Source organism: Podarcis vaucheri (genome assembly GCF_965113315.1).
Source record: "Podarcis vaucheri genome assembly, chromosome: 1".
NCBI classification, from domain to species: domain Eukaryota; kingdom Metazoa; phylum Chordata; class Lepidosauria; order Squamata; family Lacertidae; genus Podarcis; species Podarcis vaucheri.
Genome location: NC_138759.1, coordinates 84,779,637 through 84,805,546, shown reverse-complemented (window position 1 = coordinate 84,805,546; position 25,910 = coordinate 84,779,637). Strand labels below are relative to the sequence as shown.

The window sequence follows — 25,910 nt, the reverse complement described above, 5'->3', positions numbered from 1 at the left end:
GTGCGCTGCTCTGGTTTCGCCAGAAGCGGCTTAGTCATGCTGGCAACATGACCCGGAAAAACTGTCTTTGGACAAACGTCAGCTCCCTCGGCCAGTAAAGCGAGATGAGCGCTGCAACCCCAGAGTCGTCCGCAACTGGACCTAACGGTCAGGGGTACCTTTACCTAATTGAATCTGAACATTTTTGGCATGTTGAGGGCTTCACAATGCTAAAACATGGACCCTCCACCCATTTCTGGCCACCATCTTTTCATACTCAGTTCATCAGGTCATTTTCCATAGCCTTTTGCCACTTTTTAATCTCTCGACTTGATTTTGAGAGTCCAAACAATGTGTGGAGGTCCACGTTCCCCACCCCTGCCGTAAAGGGTGCCAGTAGGACCTTCTTGATTCTGCAGGATCTCTGGGACCGTAGTGTCCTCCTGAAATATTTGCACATGTTGGGAGCAGCAGGAGTGACTTTTAAAGAGTTCTATCCTCCCTCACAGCCATGTTCCAGAAAGTGCTCTTCCCTGTGAGAATTTTTCCCCAAGCTCCCATCTTGTCTCCTTTTAGCATCTACACAAAACTGCTAGGATAAGCGATTCACGGGACTCAGGCACGGTATCATCAGTATGCTTCTGATGTCCCATTATGTTTCTCTTTTCCCTCTGCATCAGGTGTGAGGGCGCTTGATGAATGACTGCCCGAATCAGTAATAGACTGGGCGAGAGTGAATAAACTGAAATTCAATGCAGGCAAAATGAAGTTGCTGATGATGGGAAGATCTGCTGATCCAGATGTCGGGGGAATTACCTGTTCCTTCTCCCATCAAGATTCGCAGCTTGGGAACGATCCTGGATTTAGTGTTACCTTAACACAGAGAGCAGAGAGCCATTGCCAGGAGTGTGGGGTCTGGCTTTTGGCTTTTGGTTTATTTCCACGTTGGCCGATTCACTAGTTGTGTTCCTTTCTGGAGACTAAAGGCTTGGCCACTGTTGTGCACATTCTGGCAACTTCCCTAAGTGACAACAGCAATGTGCTAAATGTAAGGCTGTCCCTGGAAACTGTTCAGAAAGTGGTTCAAAAGATGACAGCTTTGCTTTTAGCTGGCATAAGCCACAGGGTACATATAACTTAATCCTTTCCATACACAAAAACTTGCACTTGCTACCACGTTCTGTCTAGGCAAAGTTCAACATGCTGGGATTGATGTGAGGAACATGTGGCTCTCCAGATGTTGCTGGACTTCTATCAGCTCAAGCTAGCATGACTAATAGACAGGGCTGAAGGAAGCTGTTGTCCCAAGAGCATCTGGTTCCCTATCTCTGTTTAGAGCTGTGAATGGCCTGAGTCTGGGGTACCTCAGTAGCACCTTCTCCTATGTGCACTTCTGTCCTTAACCTGACCCCTCCCCAATCACCACCAGTGGATTGAGAGCTGCTGCAAAATAATTTTTCCAGATACCAGCATCATTTTCCTTGGCCAGGAAAACATCAGCTGTGTTTTCAGTGCTAGCTGTGGCATTATCCACAAGCGAGACCTGCCAGTCCCAGAAAACCAGTTGTTATTTTAGGGGCCTAGTAAGAACTACCAGGTTTTTGTAGTTTTTATGTGTTTTCGTCTTGCTTTTTATCTCTTGGGTACCACCACAAAGTCCACCTCCCACCCCCGTTTAGTGCCCTCAGCAGAATGCAGTTCCAGGAGAGGCTTGTCTGCCAAAGCAGCTTTTCTCCTCCTAGGAATTTTAGCATTATTTGTTTTTTTCCTTTCCAACAGTTTGGAGCATGCACACTTTCTCGCTCTCTATTTTCCTCTAGCGGCGGTCTGCGGTGGTTCAGACTTATGTTAAGGGATGGAGGTATTGCTTTTATGATTTGATTACCTCGTGTTGTGCTTTGGTTTAAATTACTTTGTGTTTCATATATTGTATGGCGTATTTTACTGTATCTTGCTTTGAGTGATTTGTAAGAAGCTTAACTACTGCTAGTAATAAAATCGAACCAAAACCGGTTTCGTTTTATTGTTGATTGATTGTCTTGCTGTAAGCCACGTTGAGGACAATTTTTGGTAGAAAGGCAACACTAGAAATTTAAATATAAATAAATAAGTCTTTTTGTTGGGGTCTGGCAATACACCTGGTATAATACCTGAAATCCAGCCTCTAGAAAGCACTGCTACAGTTGCTCTTGCTAGGATATAATTCAGCCAAAAGTCATTAAAAATTACATTCTTGTTCTCCTCTATTACAAATCCTGTTACATTAACATCCTCCCCAGAGTAATCCAGAACAGTTCTGTAATTTGCACATCTTGTCATAACTGCTGTGGAGAGAAGGTCCAAACCCGTAGAGAGACACATAGCATTCAAGAGGCCAGCGGAGTTTAGTCTCAGGACAAGATAAGCTTGTTTTCATAAAGCTTGGTGTGGGATTAGGAGATTGGAGAGAGGGACTTGCAGTGTCAGCTGTAAAATGATGCCCCAATATTGAATCCCCAACAGCAGCTGCCAGAATACAAGGAAGCTGAGGAAACATCTTTGACTCATGAGAGTCAGTTGAGAGAGAAAAAAGCATTAAAATTGGACAGATATCTGTGTGCGTTAATTCAGCCTTCCTCAGTTTAACGCCCTCCAGATCCACAAATGAGGTCAATTAGGATTGAAATCCAAAACATCGGGGGGGGGGGGCGCCAAGCTGGGGAAGGCTGGCTTCATTCATCCCTTGACTGCATCTGCAATAACCACCATGGCAGAGAGGAGGGAACCGAAAAGGGTAATTTGGCAGCACAGCCTCAGAACGTTGAGACTATGATTGGAAAGTGCTGGCTAAGTGGTGTGAACTAGACATAGACACCATGACCTGGCACCTGTCAGCAAGAGAGAGACCTTTCTCGAAACTATTCTAGTCCTTTAATGCTCACTGCCCTAGCATCTATTTAAAAAGTTTTAGGGCCGTTTAAAATACTCTGCAAAAAAAATAGAGTTCTCTTTCTGTATATAGATATATATAAAATATAGACATAAATATAGATAGGCATTTGTTGAGATTTAAAAGCACCTCGGTTATTTTCATAGTTCCCAAATATAAAATTGTCACAGTATTTCCCCCTCCCCTCTCTAATAGCGTCTCACTCCATCTGCTCAGCACTCGGATTCCACATTCTGTTCTCTGTCACCCACCAGCTCCCCACCTTCCCTGTCCCTGGCTTATACAGTGGTGGCATCATTGCTCAACAAGCCATTGGTGGCTGCATTGTCCTGGAGTTTCATCTGGGCACCGTTCGCCTGATCTGGAATCCCTTCTTTGGCTGCCTGTTCCTGGAGGAGCCTGCGGCGGTAGAAGTAGAGGTAGCTGGGAAGCAGGAAGCCCACAAAAGAGAAGATGAGGAGGGGAAGGTTCACCTGGGGAGAAGGGCAAGGAGACTCAGCAACGGGAGTGCAGACCCAGTGATGTACACTTATGCTAAATGCTGATGAGGGGCAGAGAAAATGCTGCCTCCACCTCCTGGCCAGCAATTAAAGTGGGATACTGTCTTCACTGTAAAGTCCCAACTCAGAAAAGGAAGTCAAGGGAACAGAAACTTTTAATATCCTCCCTTTAATGAATTAGAAGGATGCATCCTGCTGCTTCCACATGCAATAATAATAATAATAATAATAATAATAATAATAATAATAATAATAATTTATTATTTATACCCTTCCCATTTGGCTGGGTTTCCCCAGCCACTCTGGGCAGCTCACAACAAAATAATAATAATAATAATAATAATAATAATAATAATAATAATAATGCGATCAAACATTAAAAACTTGCCCTAAGCAGGGCTGTATTTAGATGTCTTCTAAAAATCAGATAGTTGTTTATTTCCTTGACATCTGATGGGAGGGCATTCCACAGGGTGGGCACCACCACCAAGAAGGCCCTCTTCCTGGTTCCCTGTAACTTCACTTCTCACAGTGAGGGAACCGCCAGAAAGCCCTCGGACCTGGACCTCAGTGTCCAGGCTGAACAATGGGGGTGGAGACGCTCCTTCGGGAATACTGGGCTGAGGTCGTTTAGGGCTTTAAAGGTCAATACCAAAACTTTGAATTGAGCTCAGAAACCTACTGGAAGCCAATGTAATGATGCGCAGGCACGTGCCCACTCAGCCAACCATCCTGTGATTGCTCCTTTTCCCGCACTGCACAAGCATGCTAGAGAAAGGGTCAGAGCACAAAGCTGGCTGCAGCAGGCACCTATTGCTCAGCACATGTGACATTACCAACCTCTCCACACTGGCAGGGTAGTTTTGTAACTGTTTTTAAAATGTTAGCAAATCTCTTTTCTTTTCTTTTTTGCAAGATGTGGGGTGAATGCACAAATGCTGATGCTTGTTTCTTTGTTAAAAGAAGTGCACAAGTATAAATCAGATCCAGTGCTATATATACATATAAGCTAAACAAGCTATAGCTTAGGGCCCCACTCTCTTGGGTTGGGGGCCCCCAAAAAAATTTAAAGGGGGGAAAACTGAATGTACATTTCCAATATATAAGATAAAAAAACTACATACAGCAACAGTGTTTTGTGTTGTGTAGGCTCCTATTTGTTATGTGCAAATGGCTTTAGACACCTACTAGCTCCATAAATTACCATGTAGCATATATTCAACACAAAAAACAGTGACAATTTGTTGCTGAGAAAGGACAGCTGGACATATAAAGGGCCCCAATACCTTCGGTAGCTTAGGGCCTCATCAAACCTAAATCTGGCCCTGACCGGATCCACACTGCAAGTGAAAAGTTCACTGCGATCCCTCTTAAAAAGCAACCTCAGTCTTCATCCCAAGAAGCCATAACTCACCCAAAAGGGATCACCGTGTAGTGGTCCCACCATAGCCATGAAGAGTGGCTGCTGGAGGAGAGCAAACACAGCACTGATCAAGGACTGTAGACCGGTCAGTGTGCCAAAGTGATTGGACGGATACCTGGCAACCAGAAATTGCATACAGAGGGTGAGTCTCAAAATGCCGCAGAAGCTGGTAACAACCCTCCCCCACTCCCAAGACCCATTGCACACACCTTCCAGATATCTGGGAAGTGGATCAGCTGCTCAAAAGATATAAAAATCTATCCATATTTTAAAGCAGCCTTTGCCAAGCTGGTTCCCTCCAGATTGCTTTGGGTTTTAAATCCCCCCAAAAGTATTGCGGTACAAAACATCTGGAGGGCACCAGATTGGCAGAGGTCGAGCCAGGACATGTGAAACACATAAAGATGTCTATCTATGAACAGGAAGAGGAAAAGAATGTGTGAATGGACAAAGTTAGTAGTGACATGAACAACAGCTTTTACTGAAAAGCAGGAACCGCTTTAAGGTTTGGCAACAGAAACGCAAATGTAAACTGCCTCTTTATTGCTGCTCCTTTCCCCCTCCTCAAACTGTTAACTGTTAGGGAAGATATGCTGCCTTCAGAAAAAAGATAACGAGAGAGAAAGAAAAGGGGAAAGCCAGCCGATAGAGCGTCTCCTCCTCCTCCTCCTCCTCCCTTCCAGCTCTCTTTGCCTGTCAGCCAATGAGTAGAGCCAGAGAGCAGAGCTGCTCTTCACGCAGGTGTCACAGCATGAGATTTTGGAGTGGCAGACAACCCTACCAGAATGCAAACACACACAGGGCCCTCCCTCTCTCCCACCTGTATGGTCTTGCTTTGCAGCTCCAAAACGGAAACTGCTACTAGGAAGGGGAAAGGAGCGCACTTGGCTGTCTCTCCTGCTTCCTCCACCTCCTGTGGAACTCTCCCCATGCCTTGTGCTCTAGCCACATAGCTTTGGGAGGGGGAACTAAAACTAGACCCAAATCAGGGTGTATCCACATTTGAAAGAGTTTGATAAGAGGCCTTCTTTGGCCTGAGATTTCCATATCCCTGGTGTAGCGTAAGAAGCACAATGCAAGTTCTCCTCTCTCCTGACCATGCTAGCTGGGGCTGAGGGGAGTTCAACTACATCAGGAGGGCAAGGCACCAGGTTGGGGGGAAGCTGGTGCTGACCATAATCTTGGTCCCACTCTGAAGCTGGGAGGGCAAAGGGCGCTCCACACAGTGGCATAACTCACACAGCGGCATAGAGACCTCCGCAGGCAGAATGGAAAAAACCACGCACCATGGTGTGAAAGATGAAGGTCACATACTGTGGAGAAAGAAACAAAATGAAGGAGGCCACACTGGGCTGATTTGATGAAGGGCAGGGTCAGGGGGAGGCCATATGCCACGGGGCATCATGGGTGAAATGAGAAGTGGGGCAGAAGTTACCTGGAGAGGGAGATTGTTGATCAGGCAAGTGGTACCAAATCCCACCAGCAGTAGGTTGGTGATGACAAAGGCTCGAATAGCATTGGTGAGCTTCTGGATTTTACAGTAGCGAACTTTGGCTGGCTTTCCTTTTGTCTCGGTCCTAAGGAGAAAAAAAGAGAACGGACAGCCCCCTGTGACTGCATCAACATCCTCACACTGAGAGCATTCAGGTTTGGTCTTCGTACTGATTCTGCTTTTGAAATTAGGAGAATTGTGACTCCTCACCTTGCCGATCCAGCACTGTTGACGTTCCCTGGTGCATCCACACAGTCCTTCATGCGCCAGTCCATCACGTAGCCAATGAAGGGACAGGTGAGAAGGCACAGTAACTGCATGACACCAAAGATGGAGGAGTAGAAGTCAACTGCCCAGCAAAAAGAAAGGGGGCAGGAATGAGAGAACAGTCCGAAAGACTTCTTCACCTGAAGCTAACCAGCAGTGGTTAGATTGCCATCTGAGAGGCCCTACTCTGAACCACTCTGCACCACTCTGAACTCGCTGGAGGCAGGGTAGAACAAACACAGGAGAAATAATAATCCTTTGCACCCAGTGCAGATGGTGTGGGAAGTATTTACCAATTGCCATGGGGAAATGCTTTGGTCTAGGCTGTCCACACAGCATGAATTCACCACTCCACATTTCATCCTTTCCTCTTTGTCCCTGCTTCCCATTCTATTTCTCTCAGCTAATCCAGTCTGGCCCTCACTTTCCCCAGGTAAGCTTTTTTTATTTAAAAGTGTTTCTAGGCCACTTTTTGGGGCAAAGAGCCCATCCTAAGCAGCTAACAATCAAAAGATAAAAAGAACAAAACAAAATTGTAAACCAATAAACTACCACTCAACAGCTCCTACAGCTCCTAACATTACCTGCTATGTTGGACAAAGGACCAGAAACCCAGTATAAAACTTACTTTTTTCCCATTTCCAGTCTCTCCATTTTGTATACAGCTCAGCACCAGGTTACTTGAGAAACTGTCTTATCCCTTATATACCCAGAAGGGCAGTGCCTTCAGCCAGAGAATTTCTCCTTAAAGTGCCAAACATATCAGAAGCTTGCCCCACAGTAAAGTAACTCAGAGCAGGGCTTTCAGTGTGGCTATCCCTTGTTTTGTGGAACAGCATCCCTGTGGAGATACAGCACTATCTGTACTTTCCAGAAACAATTGAAGACATTTTTGCTCTGACAAGCTTTTCCGGCTAGAAGAAAAGGTTTCTTGCCTTAGGTGTTCATTTTGTATTGCTCCAGTTGTTGTTTCGTACCATTTTCAAAATTATTTTTAGCTGTTCTTATGGTTTGTTTGTAAGTTGCTTTGAGACACATGTAAAAGGTAATTCATTTATTAATAACAGCAGCTGCAGAGGCAGCTCTGGTTATCAGTCAAGATGGGCCAGTTCTGCTCCATCAGCACTCATAACTTGCCACTGTGAAAAATTGCTACCTGGACTTATTAAATTTTCCAAAGCAGGCTGAGAACCATTTTATGGTTGCAGGGAGGCGGCTTTGAGATTTTAAAAGGATACTTGGGATCCCTTGTCTAGGCTTTGTTTCCTAGGAAATGGAAGTTCCCAACCAACTCAAAGCCTGGGCAGGCAGAGCGATGCACAGAGGGCTTGTTTACCGCATACATACATGGAGAGGTCTGCACTAGGCTCATCTCACATGAGGGTTCCTACCTGTTGCCTCAGCTTCATCCGCCAACTCTTCTGGAACTGGAATGCCCAAGAAAAGAGGAAGGAAAGAACAAGACTGCATCACAGTAATTGGAGCAGGACCTTGTCCCAACAGACCCAGATTCACTCCCCTGGAAACTCTACACAATTATTATGTAGGTCACCCTGCAAGCAATACTTCTCCCAGTCTCCTATGTTGTTTATTCTCCCCCAGCTCCCATCTTTTTCTCCTTTGCTTCCAGGTGTCCTTTGGCAGCTGGGAAATCTTTCCCCTATCAGTCCTCACCAGGGTCCTGGTCGCCTGTCACCTGGAACTCCAGCATCTTGTTCATGGCAGCCATGTAGAAGATGACACGCAGCTGGGTCATGCCCATGGTGAAGAGACTCCACAGAAAGATGGGGGAGCAGACGCTGCGGCGGAAGGGGGTGGCACCTGGAGCCAAACAGAGCACGGAATACAGATCAGGAATGGAGAAAACTTCAAGTTTCCCTGGACTGCAACACCAACAAGCCCTGCCACTGGCTATGCTGGGCTGGGACCTGTGGGGCCAATCATTTGTAGGTTCCCCTTCCTAATTTAGAGGGTTGATGTGGCACAGCAGCCAGAAGGACCTAATAAGGCTGTGCAGATGGACAAAGCAGAGCAAAATTTTGTGTTCACTTAAGGTAAAGTTAAAAAGGTAAATAACCCCTGGACGGTTAAGTCCAGTCAAAGGCGACTATGTGGTGTGGCGCTCATCTTGCTTCAGGTTGAGGGAGCCAGTGTTTGTTCACAGACAGTTTTCTGGGTCATGAGGCCAGCATGACTAAACCACTTCCGGTGCAACGGAACACCATGACGGAAAGCAGAGCACACGGAAAGGCCTTTTACCTTCCTGCCGCAGCGGTAGCTATTTATCTACTTGCACTGGTATGCTTTTGAACTGCTAGGTTGGCAGGAGCTGAGGCAGAACTATGGGAGTCCACCCCATTGTGGGGATTCGAACCTCCGACCTTTCGATCGGCAAGCCCAAGAGGCTCGGTGGTTTAGACCACAGAGCCACCTGCTTGAAGTATATGGGGGTGTGGGATTTTCCACTTGCTGCCCATCCTCACGCACCAACATGGAGCACACTGGCGGGGCTAACAGGGCAATCCTGCTCCCTGTCCATCATCGTTGAAGGCATAGGATGTTTCATCTGAACAGCCCTGCAGGTGGCAAACACCAAAAAAGATGATGGGAAAGATTAGTCTCCAGCTCTCATGGAAGAGCACTAGCTTCACTATCATTTCAGCTCTGGAAAAAGGTGAGCTTTAGTAGAGATGGAAGCACTTCTGAGACTCAGGTTTGTATATTATGCCTTGTTAGAGAACAAGAAGGGGGTGGCTTTTTTGGTAAAACCTTTACCTTTTGAATTCAGGCTCAACACAGTTGCTGGCAACTTCCATTGGATTATTTACAAGGCTATATACATCTCCCCGGCAGGACTCTTAACTCCAGCCTGCAGCAGGCGATTCATCTGGCTTATGGGATGGGAGGTGAGACTCTTTAAGGGGATAGTGTGTACTTAGTGCATCATGCCTGAATACAGGAAAGGGTTTTTTATTTTAAAAAAAGGATGGACTCAGGAATGGGCTTCAGCCCTGTTTTCTGCTATGAACTAGAGTAACCTCCTCAAGTTTAATTCCTTCACATTATGCAGGCAGAGAAAGCCCAGCCACTCCCTAGAAGTTGTTTTTCCTCACAAGAGCGAGACAGATGTCAAAAGGAAACGGCAATGGCTTGCTCCTGCCGATAGATGGAACCAGATGCCAGGGCCTGTTCCCAGCTCTTGCAGCCACTGCTAGGAACAGAGCCTGACGCAAGAGGCCCAAGGCCTTGCAGGAATAAATCTATAACACTTCCCATCCCTCAGGAAGCCTCGAGGAAGCCCCTTGACCTGCAAGAGATCTGTGTGTGTTTGTGTGCAAACTATGGAACACTAGACGGGCGCCGAACCAAACCGCAGGCTTTGTTTGACAAGCCGGGGGAGCCGGGATTTCCTTCCTTCTTGGGGAGCTGTGGTAATGTAATGAGGGGGCACTCACGATCAGAGGATTTCATGGGCTTTTGGTGCAGGTCCTCCACAGATGGATAGAGGCCATCGAGATGTGGCGCTCTCTGGCTCAGCCGCTGCCCCACAGCCGTCATGTGCACATAGAACCGGTCGCCCGTCACCTTGTGGTCGAGCGCTAAGCTGCTCAGTTTGATCTTCTTCCTATCTCAAGGACATGGAGGGAGCGTTACATGCTTGCTGTCCCCCCACATTGGGCAAAGCCTATGGGAGAAATTCAGTGTTGTGCTACGATAGACGCCATCTTGTCTCACGGGAAATTGTTGCCAATGCCAGTACCAGTTCTACACCAGCAGCAGAGGCAAAGGCAGCATTTCCGGTTTCGCCTCAAGCGGCAAAATGGGATGCACTGCCACAGCTCTAGTGGAAAACGAAGTGGATCCCGCAAGCCTAATGCCTGCCCACCTCTCGAGTAGTGAGAGAGCCCAATGGGCCCAAGTCCAAATTTGAGCTGTGTTGGGCTGAAGGGGGGCGATAAAACTGAGTCTCAGATATTGTGGACTGCTTAGAGTGGAAACAGGCATATGTGGTAGAAGTGCCTCAGGGTCAGGGTTCAGCAGCAGCACCTGGCGTCTTTGGCCATGTGCCATGACTGGCAGGGCCCACTGCTGCTGCTGCTGCTGCTGCTGTCCTGCCTGTTTCGGTTGTTTTTTCCTGGCTTGGCACTCCAAGCAGCACCAGACAGCTGGTTTTAGCCACCCTTTAAATTTCCCACAGTGCTCATTTCCAAGAAATCAGAAAGGGTTGCCAGACCCAGCTGCCCAGTTTGCCCAAACAGAGAAGGCCACTCAGCGTACCTAAAGTGCTGCTGCTCTTGGGATAGCCACCTCCCCACTCCCTCACAGAAAGCAGCTCTCTCTGTCCACGGGACAGCCTGCCCCAGGTGACGGGAACAGGAGCAACCTTCCTCCGTTAAGGCTGAACCGGCTGCTGCTTACATGTAGCTGACTTCTTCGGGAGCCGGGAAGGATTCGCGGGGCCAGTTGATGACGCAGTTGAGGAAGATGAGGCAAGCCAGGCCTGACCAGACGAGCATAATGGTGATGAAGGAAACTCCGCTGTCGTAGATCAGCTAACAGCAACGGGACAGGAGACAGAAATGAAGGGGTGGGAGAAGAGAGAGGGCGGCAGAGGAGGCCTCAGGTGGGCTTGGGCAGTCTCCCAAAGTAGAATCAAGGGGGAAGCCAACAGGTAGTCCAGAACACCTGGAGAACACAGAGTTCCCATCAGCCCCAACCAGCATGGCTGATAGTCAGAGAAGATTGGAGCTGCAGCCTGCAATATCTAGAGGGCACCACGTTGGCTGCCCTACACTAAGCCACAATTGGTTTTAGCCAAAGTGTCCTTTCTTTGAGCATCAAACCCAGTCTAGCACTAACCATGGTTTGTTGTTGGTTTAGAAACCATGGCTTGCTTTAACTAAGCGTGGCATTCTGTCTGAACCCAACAGCCTTTGTTTAACCATGGTTTGTTTGGCCACCCTACCCTAGACACTTGCCAAGCTACAGAGGCACAGGGCAAGAGCAGCTGGGGGGGGGGGACCAAGTATCAGAGAAGAAAGCCATGGTTTGTTTGCTCATGTGAGAGACACCCTGTGGATTGTTGAACAAACCATTGCAAAAGCAAGCCAAGGTTTAGTGTTATGTATGAACTCAACCAATGCCTCCTGGATTCTACCCTGCCTCGCCTTATGCCTCCCTTCAATACCCCTAACAGGTCTAATGGAGGAAATATTATCTCTGAATCAACTGTAAGGCTCTGTCAGCCAGGAGAGAAGCGCACAGGCATAGATCTGGGAGCTGCCTCAAGCCCTAAGTAATAGTGGGACACTGCACCCTAGGCAGCTGGGGTGATTCAGGTTTGCTACATACCTTGACCCCAGGAAATGTAACAGCAGAGGAAGCATACGAGCCAATCATGAGGGCCATGAAGGTGGACCGCAGGTGTCCAAACATGTTGGGCAGCTAAGGAGAAACAAAAGGAGAAAACAATTAGCAGAAATGTCCTGCTTCCACTCCAATTCAAGGGCTTCTTCTGTAGGGCTGCTAGAGTCCTTCTGCCTTATTCAAGAACTTCACAGAACACCATGGAAGCTCCAAAGGCTGTGCTGGAGGATTATCACACTCCAGGGACCAAATGGCTGGAATCTTGTTTATTTTCCAAATTCTCATTGCATCTCTCATTCTGAGCTTTCATTTACTACAGATGAGGCACATTCTACATAAATGTATCACAGCTTAATTATCCAACATGTGTTATAGCCCAACTTACATATTCCTACTTAGAAGTATTTCTCACAGAGTTCAAGGGGGCTTAATCCCAGTTAAGTGTTGCAACTTTAACCAAGTTCAGTGCACAGAAGGTGGGGCTTAGTTCGCTCTTTCAATTCATCTTGGGAGGGGTGTTTCTAGGATGAAAGGGAAATTGTGAAGCTCCCTTGTCATTTTTGCTAATGAATGCTGCATGTTCTTTAAGGAATGCTATATTTACAGTTTTGGAATGTGGTTTTTTGGTATGTTATTATATTTGCTGTTTGCCATGTTATTATGAAACTGCTTTTGTTTTGAAATTGTTGCTATGTTGTTTTGCTATGTTACTATGATATTGTTTTTATCATGTTTGTTTGAAATGCATCCCTTTCTTTGTTGTAAGCCACTTTGAGCATGATTTGTGTGTGTGTGTGTGTGTGTGTGTGTGTGGAAAAGCGGCACACAAATAAAATGGATGGTGAATTCATGAAAGAAAATGAATGGTATGCAGAAGATCTGGATACATGTGGTTTGTTGCAAGTGGAGAACTAGGAAGTGATAGTCATTAGCCCAGATTTACTAATCCACAGTAAAACAAAGCAGAGAAAGATGTGGCTAATTTCCAAGAGCAGAACAGATAAACACTATTGTCCTCTAATCTCTGCAAATCAAGCTGCTGTTTAAGGTACTGGAGCAGAGGCTGGTAAAACTACTGGGTATCTCAGAGACACCAAAAAAAGCCACCTGTTTATCAGGAGGGGAGTTCAGGTGTTGTGAAGAGTTAAGAAACCTCCAGGTAGGAATGTGTATAAGTCAGTGGGGAGCAAGAGAAATAATAACCTGGCTTCCATTTAGTTTACTGTTCCGGAAGGGAAACTCCAATTTCTAGATTGATTGCAGCATCTTAAAAATGCAAGGTTGGGTATAGAACAGCTGTGGCCCTCAGAGTCCTTAGTAAGATGTAAGCTGCACCAGCATCAGAGAGAGATAATTGAACATATGGTGTCGCCTTATTCTGCCAGGCCGTTGACCCACCAAAGACCATTCAATATCTCAGGCAGGTATAAAATTCCCAGCCCTATGACTAGAACCATTTCAACTGGAGATGTCCAAGGCTGGACCCGGGACCTTCCGAGTGCCAAACATTTACATCCACTGAGCTATTTGTACTCCACTCCCAAGAAAATATGCTTATACTTGGAGGGAGAACTTTCTAGTTATCCACCTGTTTTTCCTTTGCAACAGCCCTGGGGTTGTGGCGTGCTGCCAACCAAGCACTTTGCTTGGGTAAACAGTGGCGCACAGGGAGACTCTGCCACACTCCAGCTCTTCAACATATGCCCTTGCCAAAGGCAAGGGGGAAGCGGGTGGGGCACTCGACCCAGCCTTCTGATTGGCCAGATACTACCCTTTCCTGGCTTATGTATATGTACCCTGTGGGTACAAGAAGGCACTGTGATCTAATAGTGAGGCAAGCACCATTCCTTATGTGTTCTGGGAAGAACTGGAAATAATCAGAGCATGTACACAAACACCACCACAAAGGGAGTGAGGTAAGCACCAGGTATGATATCTCCCCACCCACCCCCCATCCTCAATATCATATTCCCTTTCTTTCTGCCAGCACAGATTGGTTTGGCACAACAGGGACAAACAAACTGTGGGAGACGATTGCCACTCTTCCTACCATGATCACCACCCATGACATGGACCTTGCAACATGGGTTTTTCTAGACAGGGTTTCCCAGACTTGGGTCTCCAGCTGTTTTTGGACTAAAACTCCCATCATCCCCCAACTACTGGCCCTGCTAGCTAGGGAGGATGGGAGTTGTAGTCCCAAAACAGCTGGAGACTCAAGTTTGGGAAACTTTGTGCTAGGGTGACTGTAGCACAGGAGGAAAGGGTTAATGTGCCTTTAAAAAAAGAGTATAATAAGAGGGAATTCCAGTAAATTCTCAGTCCCAGATGATGAGATGCCTGCAACATGCCCTCTTTGACACGGCTCTAAAAGGCACAGGGTGTCTTTGGTCACCTCTCGCAGGTCATGTCACCACAGAGCTCTGTCCTCAAAACTTTGCACTCCCTGGAATCTTACACAACAGGAATGAGAAGGCACGCATGTCCCTCCCAATACCTGAACAGGAGACGGATTACACAATGAAATACACACGCCCTATGCCAAAACAGACAAGTTGTGGACTTGCACATGCACACGCGCATGTTCTTGCAACCAGTAAAAGGGGCTTCACATTTTACACGAACACTCTCTGCGCTTGGAAAGAAGACACGCATGCAGAGCAGAGAGATGTCTCAACCTGCAGGGCTGAGTTCCACCGCACAGATTTGCATCACTTTAATTGCTGAGCTTTACGAGGGCGGATTTTTCTCAAATTAACTTGTTGCCAATACTTCCATCATAAATCACGCAAATTATACCACAGCGCAGAGAAACAAGGCATGTGAGGGAGCTAGCGGGACAGAGAGATTTAGTAGAAAACAAACACCTGGGCATTTAATGATGGTCTCAAAGGGAGACTACTTATTTCTTCGTGCTTTTATCCTGCGTAGGTGTCCTTCCCTGCACAAACCCACCCATACAGCAGCCAAGCTTTGCTTTCCCCACTTGTTTTTAAATACAGCGAAGGAAGAAAAAAGACTGTTTCTGGACAGTACCACCTCAAAATGCAGGTGGAAGCTGGCATGACTTAATGATCCTCCACACAAAGAGGAGGGTGAAGACGATGTGAGTCATTTGTCTTCTGTGTACAAAGATTTAATTCCATGGGAAAATGCTCAGACACATGAGTCTCCCTCAGGCCCAGGGGCCGGATGAAACTTCTCTATCTGACCCCTGGGACTCTTCCCAGGCCAAACTTGTCATTGGTCCTTCTCTTGATCCCCTTGAGTTCTTTTGCTTGGCTGGAACATGTCCTTGAACAATGCGCATGCGTCTCAGTGGCCTGAATGGGGGTTGGGGAGATGTGTTTGTGTGTGTGCAGAGCAACCCCTGACTTGTGCATAGCTGGAACATAGCTTACTATACAAAGGCAAGAGGACTTTCAATGGCTATTAGCCCTGACGGCTCTGCTCTGCCTCCATTTGGAGGTAGAAAAGTTTCAGAATACCAGTTGCTGGAAACCACAGGAGGGGAGAAGATTCTTGGGCTCAAATCCAGGCAACAAGATTTGAGAACAGGATGCTGGACAAGATAGGCCACTGGCCTGATCCAGAAGACTCTTCTTATGCTCTTAGGAGTCTCATCTGTCATTCAGATCTTTGGATACAGGGCGGTATACAAATTTGACAAATAAATACTAATATACAATTTAAAGTTCTGAGCAAAAGAGGCTAACCTCCAAATTTCCATTCTATGATTTCATGGATCATCATGGCTTTTACATGCAGATCTCAGAAACTCGACAAACAACAGCAGCAGCAGATCTCTGGTATTCCTCTTAGATATCATGAGGATTCATGCATCTGGTCTAGTTTTTGGCACCATGGCAGTGTCATGAAGTGTGGGCTCTCTGGTGTTCACAGAGCAGACTGTGGACACAGATGTAAACTGATGGTTGAGAGTGGATATAGGATGTCCCCATGTAAAAATCACACCTTCTGGGTTCCTTGCAGCCTCAATTGCAGGAGCGGGGCTGAGATTCCCAGTAGGTGTTTATACACAGAACGCAGTATATTTAGCTCAGAATAAAAGATGATGCCTAAGCTCAGATATGAGCAAGTATGCAGCTGTGCTTGAAATGAGAGAGGCGCCCAGCACTTCAGTTACCCAGGTTCTTGCCTCAAGTTATCAGAAATTATGAAAGAAATCAAAATGGTCTTGCGTGCTATCAAAGAAGAAAAACATAACTCCTAAGTGATGCAAAGAAGCTCAGTGAGAAATGCAAATGACAAGGAGGCCGGTTCTGCCCTCTCTTAAGTACTCCTGCAGCCACATACTCAGTCTTGACACAGGACTGCAGCAATACTTGTTGCAAAGTATAGATAGGCACCCTGCCAGTCCTGTGCAGTGCCCTGCCCCTGCCACGCCTTGCCTCTGAGCCAATCACTGTGTGTGTCCCCGTTTCTTGCTGCTGGTTACCCTGTTCCTTGGGAAACAAGTAGCAGCTACCGCCTGGGACAACCAATTATAAACAAGGACAGGGCTTCTGTATGCTTAATAGCCGTACAAAAGAGGGAGCCTTTGGCAGGTTCAACTTTTGCACACCACACCCTGCTTGGAAAGCCACAGGTGCCCAAAGCTGCCCTTCTCCACCAGGGTTAAAGAGACAGAAGCCCTGCCCTCATTGATCTCCCTGGCAGGGGAATTACGCCATTATCATCTGCAGTTTCCCCAACCTGCCGCCCTCTGGATGTTGTTGGACTGCAATTACCATCAGCCCCAGCCAGCATGGCCAGTGATCAGGGATGATGGGAATTGTTGTCCAGCAATATTTGGAGGGCATCAAGTTGAGGAAGGGGTTTGTCTGAGTTCAATGAGGACGGTGCTTTTTTTAAAAAAAGGAAAAAAAGTGTTCTTCAATAGATGAAGCTAAATCCCAGCCTAAACCAAATCATACAGATCAATAAATGCGCATATGTGTTTGCATACTGCCTATCCCCAAGATGGTGACAAAAAAGCTCCACTCATATACTATGTAAAGAATGAAAGTTTAATGTGTCCCTCACCTTCCCCTTATTTCTCTCTCTCTCTCTCTCTCTCTCTCTTCTCTCCTCTCCTCTCTTCTCCTCTCTCTCCCCACCTCTCTTTCTCCCTCAACCCACATTGTCTACAAAAAAAGGCCTCAAACTGACTGCAACTGACCTGTACGAAGGATTCTACCATTTGAAAACAGCGGCACTGAATGTACTTTTGTTAGCTATGAAAAATATTTCAATAAAAACATATTTAAACTGTAAACTGTATGTATTTGCAATGTCATTCTGCGCAATTTATTTTTCACTGCAGGTTTTATGAGATCTGGCTTTTGGGGCGGTATTCTTGAGGGAGGACAGGGAAGGAGGGGGGTGCTGTACAGTTCTGGCACTGTAACCCACCCCTCTCAGCTACTGTGAAAATGGGAGAGAGGCGACCAGTACAAGACAGACCCTAAAGGAGGGGTGAGGAATCTGTAACCTTTCAGATATCGCTCAACTACAGCTCCCATCACTCCTGTCCATTGGTCCTGCTGGGTGGGACTGATGGAGCCCAGCAACACCCAGGGGACTACAGGTCCCCCACCCCGGCTTAAAACTCATCTTGAACTCAGGCCACATGGGAAGCTCTCCAACGTCCTTGGAATGAATATGGGTGAAGAATATTGTTCTGGTATCTCCTACTATCGCCACCCATCTCCTTATGCAGTGAAAGGGCCAATATGTCAGTTTCCCCCTTACTTACAGTTAAGGAGGTGAAGGTCAGGCAGATCCCACCAAAGCCATTCAGTGAAAGGCCAAGGAAAATCAGCGGGGAAAGAACTAGCGGGAAGAGAACAGAAATGTGGGGTGAGCACAAAGGAGATAGTGGGGTGCTGCAAAGAATGGGGGCATAAAAAATAGTGGAGTGACATAGTCCATAGGGCTTGAGAGCACCAAGTGAGTTTGCTAAGGTAAGGGGGTGGAGCAGACTGCAACCTAAAGAACCATCCCATCAGCTTTAGGTTTCTGCAGCCAGAAAGGGGGATCCAGCCATGGCTTCTGCAGCAACTCTCCTTTGCAAGCCCCACTGCTCACACCCACATGCTGCCTACTGTGGAGGCACAACAGGAGGGGGAGGGTGGACTATGGGAGTTGGTCAAGAGGGGTGATGCTGCAGAACCATCCTCCTTGCTGGTGGGAGGGAGGGAGGGAGGGTGGGGGAATTCTCCACACTGCTACTGAAAGTAAAGTGCCACATGGCCAGTCTTACCTGGTGGTTTGTAGGCTGCCAGGGCCATGAGAGCGCAGGAAACAGCAAAGCTGGCACTGTAGAGAAATTAAGACAGACGTATGAGAACAATGCAAAGCTAAGTCATGCCTTCAATGAGATGCCCCACAACCATGTCAGAAAGTCATCCCCCCAAACTACAACCCATTCTCAGTTTCTCCACGGCCTATCCAGTGGACCCCGCCTTGCCATTCCAGGGAACCAGGCAGAGGGCCTTCTCGGTGGTGGCACCCGTCCTGTGGAACGCCCTTCCATCAGATGTCAAGGAAAGAAACAACTATCTGACTTTTAGAGGATATCTGAAGGCAGCCCTGTTTAGGGAAGTTTGTAATGTTTGATCGCTATTATTATTATTATTCTACTGGGAGCCTCCCAGAGTGGCTGGGTATAAATAAATAAATTACTATTACTATTACTATTACTATTACTATTCCAGACCCCTTTGAAACAAGAACCCACTTGCCAGCACTCTCAGGGCAAATTTGTCACTGTCCCTAGACCAGGGGTGGGGAACTTCAGGCCCAGGGGCCAAATCTGGCCTTCTAGGTCTCTCTATCTGGTCTTCAAAATTTTCCCTAGGCCACAGCCCTCCCTGGGCTTGCTTCACCCCAAGTGCTTTTGCCTGGCTGGAATGTGTCCTTGAAATCTGCTAATGCCTCTTGCTTGACCAGATAGAGAAGAGAAAGGGGCATGTCTAGAAACTCGCCTACCATACAAAGGTAAAATGTACATTACTGTCTCCGCCCACTTTTGTCACTGGCCCCACCCACACCTGGAAAGTGGCCCTCAGGTCATTGTCCAGAAAGGCCCTTCAGTTAGTTTTTAAAAAAATATATATTTTAATAAGGGTTTTCTTGTTTTACAGTGTAAGCGTAATGCCTCGTATTTCCCCCCCCCCATGTAACATTTTTACAAATCCGTTTCATTTGTTGAGGCATTAGGGGGAGAAGAAAAAAAGGAAAAAAAGAAAGGGGGTGGAGGGAGGGGAGATGGATGGGGGTGGGGTCGGGTAGCAGTGTTTCTATTATGCTTAATGTATGTAGAGTTTGGTGTCAGCGTTGCTTGTGTTGTTCACTTGTGTTCCTTTGGTGGTGAGAGAGGTTGGGGTTGGCCTAGGGTGTGATTGTTTGCTTGTGATTGGCTGTGGTGATCTTTGTTTTCGTGTGTGAGTGAGGTGGGTGGGTGTTTTGGATCAGGTTAGCCATATTGATTTGTATGCTGTTGGTGGAGAAAGGCCCTTCAGTTGAAGAAAGGTTCCCCATTCCTTCTTCTCGATCTCTGATCCATACCTGCCGACCAGGCGCAGTGGCCTGGGGCCAAGCCGGTCCATGAGGATCCCCAGAGGCAAAGTGGCCGCGCTCAGTAAAAAGGAGCCGATGGTGAAGCCCAGGTTGAGCATCTCCTCCTGCTCCACGCAGCTGGGCCAAGGGTGAGACGAGGTAGTCGCAGCTGAGCCATTAGTGGCATTGGTGTCATTCGCACCTAGGAAGAGAAAGGGGCAGCTTGGGTCAGAGACTTATCTCTGACTAATAATAATAATAATAATAATAATAATTTATTATTTATACCCCGCCCATCTGGCTGGGCCTCCCCAGCCACTCTGGGCGGCTTCCAAAAGAATATTAAAATACTATAATACATCAAACATTAAAAGCTTCCCGAAACAGGGCTGCCTTCAGATGTCTTCTAAAAGCCTGGTAGTTGTTCTCTTTGACATCTGGTGGGAGGGCGTTCCACAGGGCGGGCGCCACTACCGAGAAGGCCCTCTGCCTGGTTCCCTGTAACTTGGCTTCTCGCAGTGAGGGAACTGCCAGAAGGCCCTCGGTGCTGGACCTCGGTGTCCGGGTAGAACGATGGGGGTGGAGACGCTCCTTCAGGTATACTGGACCGAGGCCGTTTAGGGCTTTAAAGGTCAGCACCAACACTTTGAATTGTGCTCGGAAACGTACTGGGAGCCAATGTAGGTCTTTCAAGACCGGTGTTATGTGGTCTCTGCGGTCGCTCCCAGTCACCAGTCTAGCTGCCGCATTCTGGATTAGTTGTAGTTTCCGGGTCACCTTCAAAGGTAGCCCCACGTAGAGCGCATTGCAGTAATCACACCCACGGTGTCCTAGGGCAAGCAGGCTGCTCTCTACCCCGAGGTCCCATTTCTCACCCTTCCCCCTCCCTGATGTGCTGGAGGAAATGCAGAATCTGTGTTGCTCCACAGCAGGTTGAGCAACAGAGCCTGAGGTGGAATAAGGTTGGGGATCCAGCATCAGTGCAGTCTGATGCCCTTTTACCCTGTGGTCACTTCCCTCTTTTACACTGTGGTCAAGGGAAGGAATCTACCTGAGATATGCAATCACAGGAGGCATCAGTGTGAGGGGAAAGTGGTTCCCTGGGGCAAGGGCTTGGAGAAGGGAGGGTATCACTTCGATTTATAATGGGAGCAGGTGTTTCTAAAGTTTTGCCCCATAGTAAGATAAGATGGCCATCTGTGGCTTGCAAATTAGCATCCTGGGAGGGGAACAAGTGTCTTGTCCTGAGGCCTGTAGGAGGGAACCAGGCACTCTCACTTCAAGACAGGCCCATAGGCTATGTTTATCATGTGGAGAATGTTTGAAACAGCCTCTGTGTGATTGCTTCTGCCTACTACTGCCCTAATGGGTAGCCGCAGTTGCCATATTGTGCTTCCACAAGGTGTGAAATGTCTCCCACCAGCCCTACCCACTTGACCTCAGCGTGGGGAAACTCCAGAGGGCTGCCAAGGTTGGGGGGACCCATGACAAGGCCTTTACAGAGGTGGTTCCCCATTGGCAGAGAACCCTCCCTAGTGAGGCGTGCCTGACTTTCAGGAGGAATTTAAGAACATTCTTGTTTACCCTGGTATTTGATGGCAGGGAGATAATGTCCCCAGCAACCCAGAGATCACAGGTTGTGAAAGATTTTCACTGTTTTTAGAATGTTTCTTAACAGTTTTTCATTGTTCTTAACAACAATAATAATAATAATTTTTTTTAAAAAAAAATACCATTCCCGTGTCTGACATCCTGGGCGCCTTTGAGAGGAACAGGTTATAGATTAAATAAATATGGATAAAAAAAGTATGATGTGGATGTATGTGGTGCCCTACTTTGTGTGCTATGATGGCATCAGTAGTATGGCATTGTCTAGAAGCTCTCAAACAGCCTCCATGTGATAAGTCTAACATGCAACTTTGCTTTGACTTTCAGTCACTCACACAAACCCCACATGCTTGATGCGGGGAGTGGGGTGGGGTGGGGTGGGGAAGACACATGAATTAGGTATCCTTGTAGTAGTGGTAGTGCCAGTACATATTTGATTTCTTACCCACCTTTTTCCAAGAGGTCCCAGGGTGGCTTATAATATAAAAATACAGTATCAGAAACAGATTACAATCAAGAAAATTGTGTGGAAGGATACAGAACTCCTTTGGCAGAAACAAAATTTATTAGATGTGTTAATACAAATGGAAGTCAAAAACTCTGTAGCTGTTGATAAGGGATTAAGATCAAGACTGAATGTAATTGGATTAAATAAGATTTATCGGAAGCAGGCTCTTGGGACAAGCTAAGATACCTAGATGAGGCAGAATTGGGCCATAATCAGGTACCGGAAAAATACCTACGGAAAGAGATAACACACTTCAAAGGCCCGGTGACCACCAATGTCAGTATTCAACAGTTAACAGCTGAAACTATAGAACCCTTGGCTAGTTTGCCATGTATGGAGAGCAATGGGCCGGCTCATAAAAGAGTAATCCCTAAAAGCACTTTGGGAAACAATTGACAAAGATCAGACCAGAGGCAAACACCAGCCGGCTCCCTATCTCCGCGGAAATTTGATATCATTAGATATAAACAGACTCAACCCTCACTCACAAATCAAGCAAAAGCAGTTCTCTCCTTGAAAGATGCACTTAACCCATCCCAGAGCCTTAAAATTGTCTCCTGGAATGTTAACGGCTGGGCGACAAAGCAAATGGATCCTGAAGCAATGAACTTCATCTCTTCTTTTGACATTGTGTGCCTCCAAGAGACCTGGTCCCAACAAAGTATTGCTCTCCCAAATTATTGTTCCTTTAGTTCCTGTGCTCGTAAACTAACCAACAGGGGTCGCCCCCAAGTTGGCCTCGCCTGTCTTATCTCAACCAGCTTACCCCTCACTAATTGCAAGGAAATTAAATCTTCCCCTTACTTTCTCACTATAAAGATCCATCTCTCAAAGACCAAAAGCCCATGGTTGATAACTACAGTATATCTGCCCCCAGTAATTAATGATTTCGACCGCAATGAAAGGTGGTCTGAACTTTCGTCTTGGCTCCATGATCTTCAAACAACTAACCCAGGACTTCCTCAAATCCTCTTAGGCGACTTTAATGCAAGAATAGGTCCCAACGACGATGATATAGTATCTCTCGCAGCACTCCTGGACAATCCCCTGCAGCCCCCCTGGGGAAACAGATGCTCTCTTGATCCTATAACAAATGCGTCGGGGAGGCTGATGGCCCAATTGGCCATGGAAAACGATCTCTGTATCGCGAATGGTAACATTACTCCCTTGTCCTCGCAGCAATTAACGTGCATCACTTCCCGGGGAACTAGTGTTGTCAACTACATTTTATTGACGCCGGAGCTATTCTCAATTTCTACAAAAATGGAAGTGGCTGAATATTTTGGTGGTGACCACCTTCCATTGACTCTATTGTTAAACCTAACAGAGCCATTTTCAGTCCCCTCAAACTATAGTACCACGGTACAAAGCCACCCTGTATACAAAACAAAGAAATGGACAAGCCTCAGCTCCTCTCTTGCCCTGGACATACAAAAATCATTTGTTATGTCTGCAGTTCCCTCTGACCCAATCCTGCCCGCTGATCAATACCGGAAATTACTTGATGCTTTCTCAACAACTTACATAACCACCACCTCGCCTACCCACCAACGCCTCTTCTCTGAATCGCCTTGGTTTGACAAGGAATGTAAAGCCCTAAGAAGGCAAATTAGGAAAATGGTCAGAATCATCAAATTTTCCAACGACCCTCAAACCCGTGCAAAGCTCACAGAGACTAAAAGGACATACAGAAACATGATTCATTGCAAGAAACAGCAGCACATCCTTGAGGCTTGGTCCACTCTTCGTTCGGCTGTAGAGAGGCATGACTCCCGCTCCTTCTGGCGCTTAGTTAGACCTTCGGCACCATTCAATCCAGCTACCCAGATTTCCGCTGACGAATGGATTGCCTATTATTCAACCAGTTTCGCTTCTCCAAATCATCTTAAAGATCTCCTCCAATCCCCGTCGGACCCCTGTTCCTGCTCTCTTAGTCTCACTTCCTCAATAAACTTTACCTCAACTCGCATTTTCAACATCATAATGTCAATGCGAAGGAATAAGGCCCCCGGCCCAGACATGGTCCCGTTGGACCTTTTCCTGACTGATCCTCTTTGGTGGAGCGAACAGCTGACCTCTGTATTCACCGCTATCTCCTCCGCCCTAGACATCCCCGACTCCTGGAGAGAAGCTATAATAGTTCCGATCTTCAAAGGCGGCCAGCCAAACATCCCTAGGAACTATCGCCCCATCAGTTTATTATCTATCCCGGGGAAAATATTTGCCGCTGTTTTACTGGAGGAACTTCTCTCATGGGTCCAGGAGAGGAACATTCTACCGCTAGAACAGATTGGTTTCCGAAAGTCAGCATCAACCATGGACCACTGCCTAACTCTCTATCACCTTGCCAGTAAATACACTGCACCAAGGCAAGGCCACCTATTTGCCGCTTTCATGGACCTGGAGGCCGCCTTTGATTCTATTCCTAGGCAGAGGTTATGGTCCAAACTTGTCCATCTGGGAATTGATCCACACCTCCTCTCCCTAATTATTTCCCTGTATTCAAACACCACAGCTCGCGTCCGAAGTGGGCCCAACGGCTCCCTCACTACTCCATTTTCAACGGCCAAGGGTGTCTGACAAGGTTGTCTCTTAGCCCCTCTACTGTTTAATCTCTATCTTCATGATGCAATTTCCACTTTGAAGCTAGCATCTAAGTACCCTCCTCACTTAGCAGGCCACCCCGTTGCTTCCCTTTTCTATGCTGATGATGCCGTCATCTTATCCAGAACAGCTGCGGACCTAGCAAATGCAGTTAATGCATTTATCGCCTATTGTAAGGCGGAAGCTCTTAATATTAATTATAAAAAATCGAAAGTCCTCCACTTCACTCGTTCCCGCAAACTCAAGCTGAAGCCGCTTAAGATCACAGGTGGCTACTTAGAAAAGGTAAAAGCCTTTAAATACCTAGGCTTAATATTCACTAATAATCTCTCCTGGACCACCCATCTACAATCTGCCTTTCTCGCTGCAACCACGACCTCTAACGCCATTGCCCGATTTTACCACCAGAAGGGCGGCAAACACCTTCCAGCAGCAATTCAAATATTTAATGCCAAAGTTGTCCCTAAATTATTATATGGATGTGAAGTATGGACTACTGCAATATCAGCTAACTTGGATCGCCCTCTTCATATGTTTCTGAGATCTCTTTCCGGCGTCCCGAGATGTGTCTCAGGTGCAGCCCTACGACTCGAGTTCGCCCAGCCCTCAATTGTAAAACGAGCATGGAGTTGAGCCATTTCCTATAGCTCCCACCTATTAGCATCGGATGCTCGAATTAGAGGTGGGTTTTCCAATCTGATCCTAAGAGATATTCATAACTCCCCTTGGAAAACTACAATTAACCTCAAACTCCGCTCTCTTCTCAATTTGAATTGTAAAACTGTTCTTAACTCAGAGTATATCAGCCCGGCGGCCCTACCTCCAATTAAAAAGAAACTACAGCAACTTGACTTCTCTAATACAGCTTCCTATGCAAGAGGGCCGTGTTCAGGCCTAGCGCTAGCTATTCCACCCCCTGAAGGGATCCCTCTATATTGCTTCACAATTTCTTCGGAGGCTAAGCGAAGGGCCTTTACCTGTGCCCGTCTCAACTGTTTTCCTACAGCAGTTCTGTCGGGTCGTTATTCCAGAGTTCCCATCGCAAATAGAACATGCACCTGTAATGACATGACCCTGGAGACTATGGAACATGTAATGCTCTTCTGTCCTAATTGGACAGATGAAAGATCTCGGTTTTTAACCCCTCTCGTGAACAAGCTTCATCTCCCAATCCAGCCTTGGATAGTGTCCCTTTTTTTGCAGGATTCTGATTGTTGGATTACCGAGATGACAGCTAACTTCCTGCTTAGTGTGATGAAGAGGAAAGCGGCACTAACTTCTTCCTTAACATCACAGCTGCAGTCGATACGCCGCACAATCGAACGAAGTTCCAAGTAGCCTTATTGTACAAGGACAATGGAGTTAGGACAAATCTGAGGAGCTGAAGGACCCTTTAACGGTCCTCCTCCAGCCTCAGCAGTTTTTTTTTTTTGTGTGTGTGTGTTTTTCTCTTTAAGTATTTGCCCAGGACGATATCTACCTTTACCTCCCCACCCCCATTTTATGTTGTTATTTTAATGTATATCATGCTATGGCCACACGGCTAATGCAATAAAAATTTATGTTAATTTATGTATCGGAAGCAGGATGAAATAAAATTATTTTACCCTGAAATCTAGCACGCTCAGCTCATTATAATGATACTTGAATTTGAATTGCAATTTGGTATT

At 46.8% G+C, this 25,910-nt stretch overlaps 1 protein-coding gene and 1 long non-coding RNA gene across 2 annotated transcripts in view; one reads left to right on the top strand and one right to left on the bottom strand.

Annotated features, from left to right (window-relative positions):
- Window positions 1-1,972: 1,972 nt before the first annotated feature.
- Window positions 1,973-25,910, bottom strand: part of SLC43A1 (solute carrier family 43 member 1) — a 30,470-nt gene continuing 6,532 nt past the window's right edge. The window contains exons 4-16 of the mRNA XM_082211763.1: window positions 19,530-19,722; window positions 18,223-18,278; window positions 17,716-17,792; window positions 11,943-12,035; window positions 11,010-11,143; window positions 10,046-10,215; window positions 8,265-8,411; window positions 7,982-8,017; window positions 6,534-6,672; window positions 6,267-6,408; window positions 6,071-6,144; window positions 4,823-4,946; window positions 1,973-3,381 (exon numbers count right to left, since the gene is read on the bottom strand). Coding sequence (XP_082067889.1) covers window positions 3,187-3,381; window positions 4,823-4,946; window positions 6,071-6,144; window positions 6,267-6,408; window positions 6,534-6,672; window positions 7,982-8,017; window positions 8,265-8,411; window positions 10,046-10,215; window positions 11,010-11,143; window positions 11,943-12,035; window positions 17,716-17,792; window positions 18,223-18,278; window positions 19,530-19,722 — 1,580 coding nt within the window. The 3' untranslated portion in view covers window positions 1,973-3,186. The remainder of the gene's footprint in view (window positions 3,382-4,822; window positions 4,947-6,070; window positions 6,145-6,266; window positions 6,409-6,533; window positions 6,673-7,981; window positions 8,018-8,264; window positions 8,412-10,045; window positions 10,216-11,009; window positions 11,144-11,942; window positions 12,036-17,715; window positions 17,793-18,222; window positions 18,279-19,529; window positions 19,723-25,910) is intronic.
- LOC309526799 lies at window positions 12,042-17,701 on the top strand. The gene is made up of 3 exons (XR_014216925.1): window positions 12,042-13,884; window positions 14,889-15,063; window positions 17,117-17,701. It is a non-coding gene; the product is annotated as an uncharacterized lncRNA (long non-coding RNA).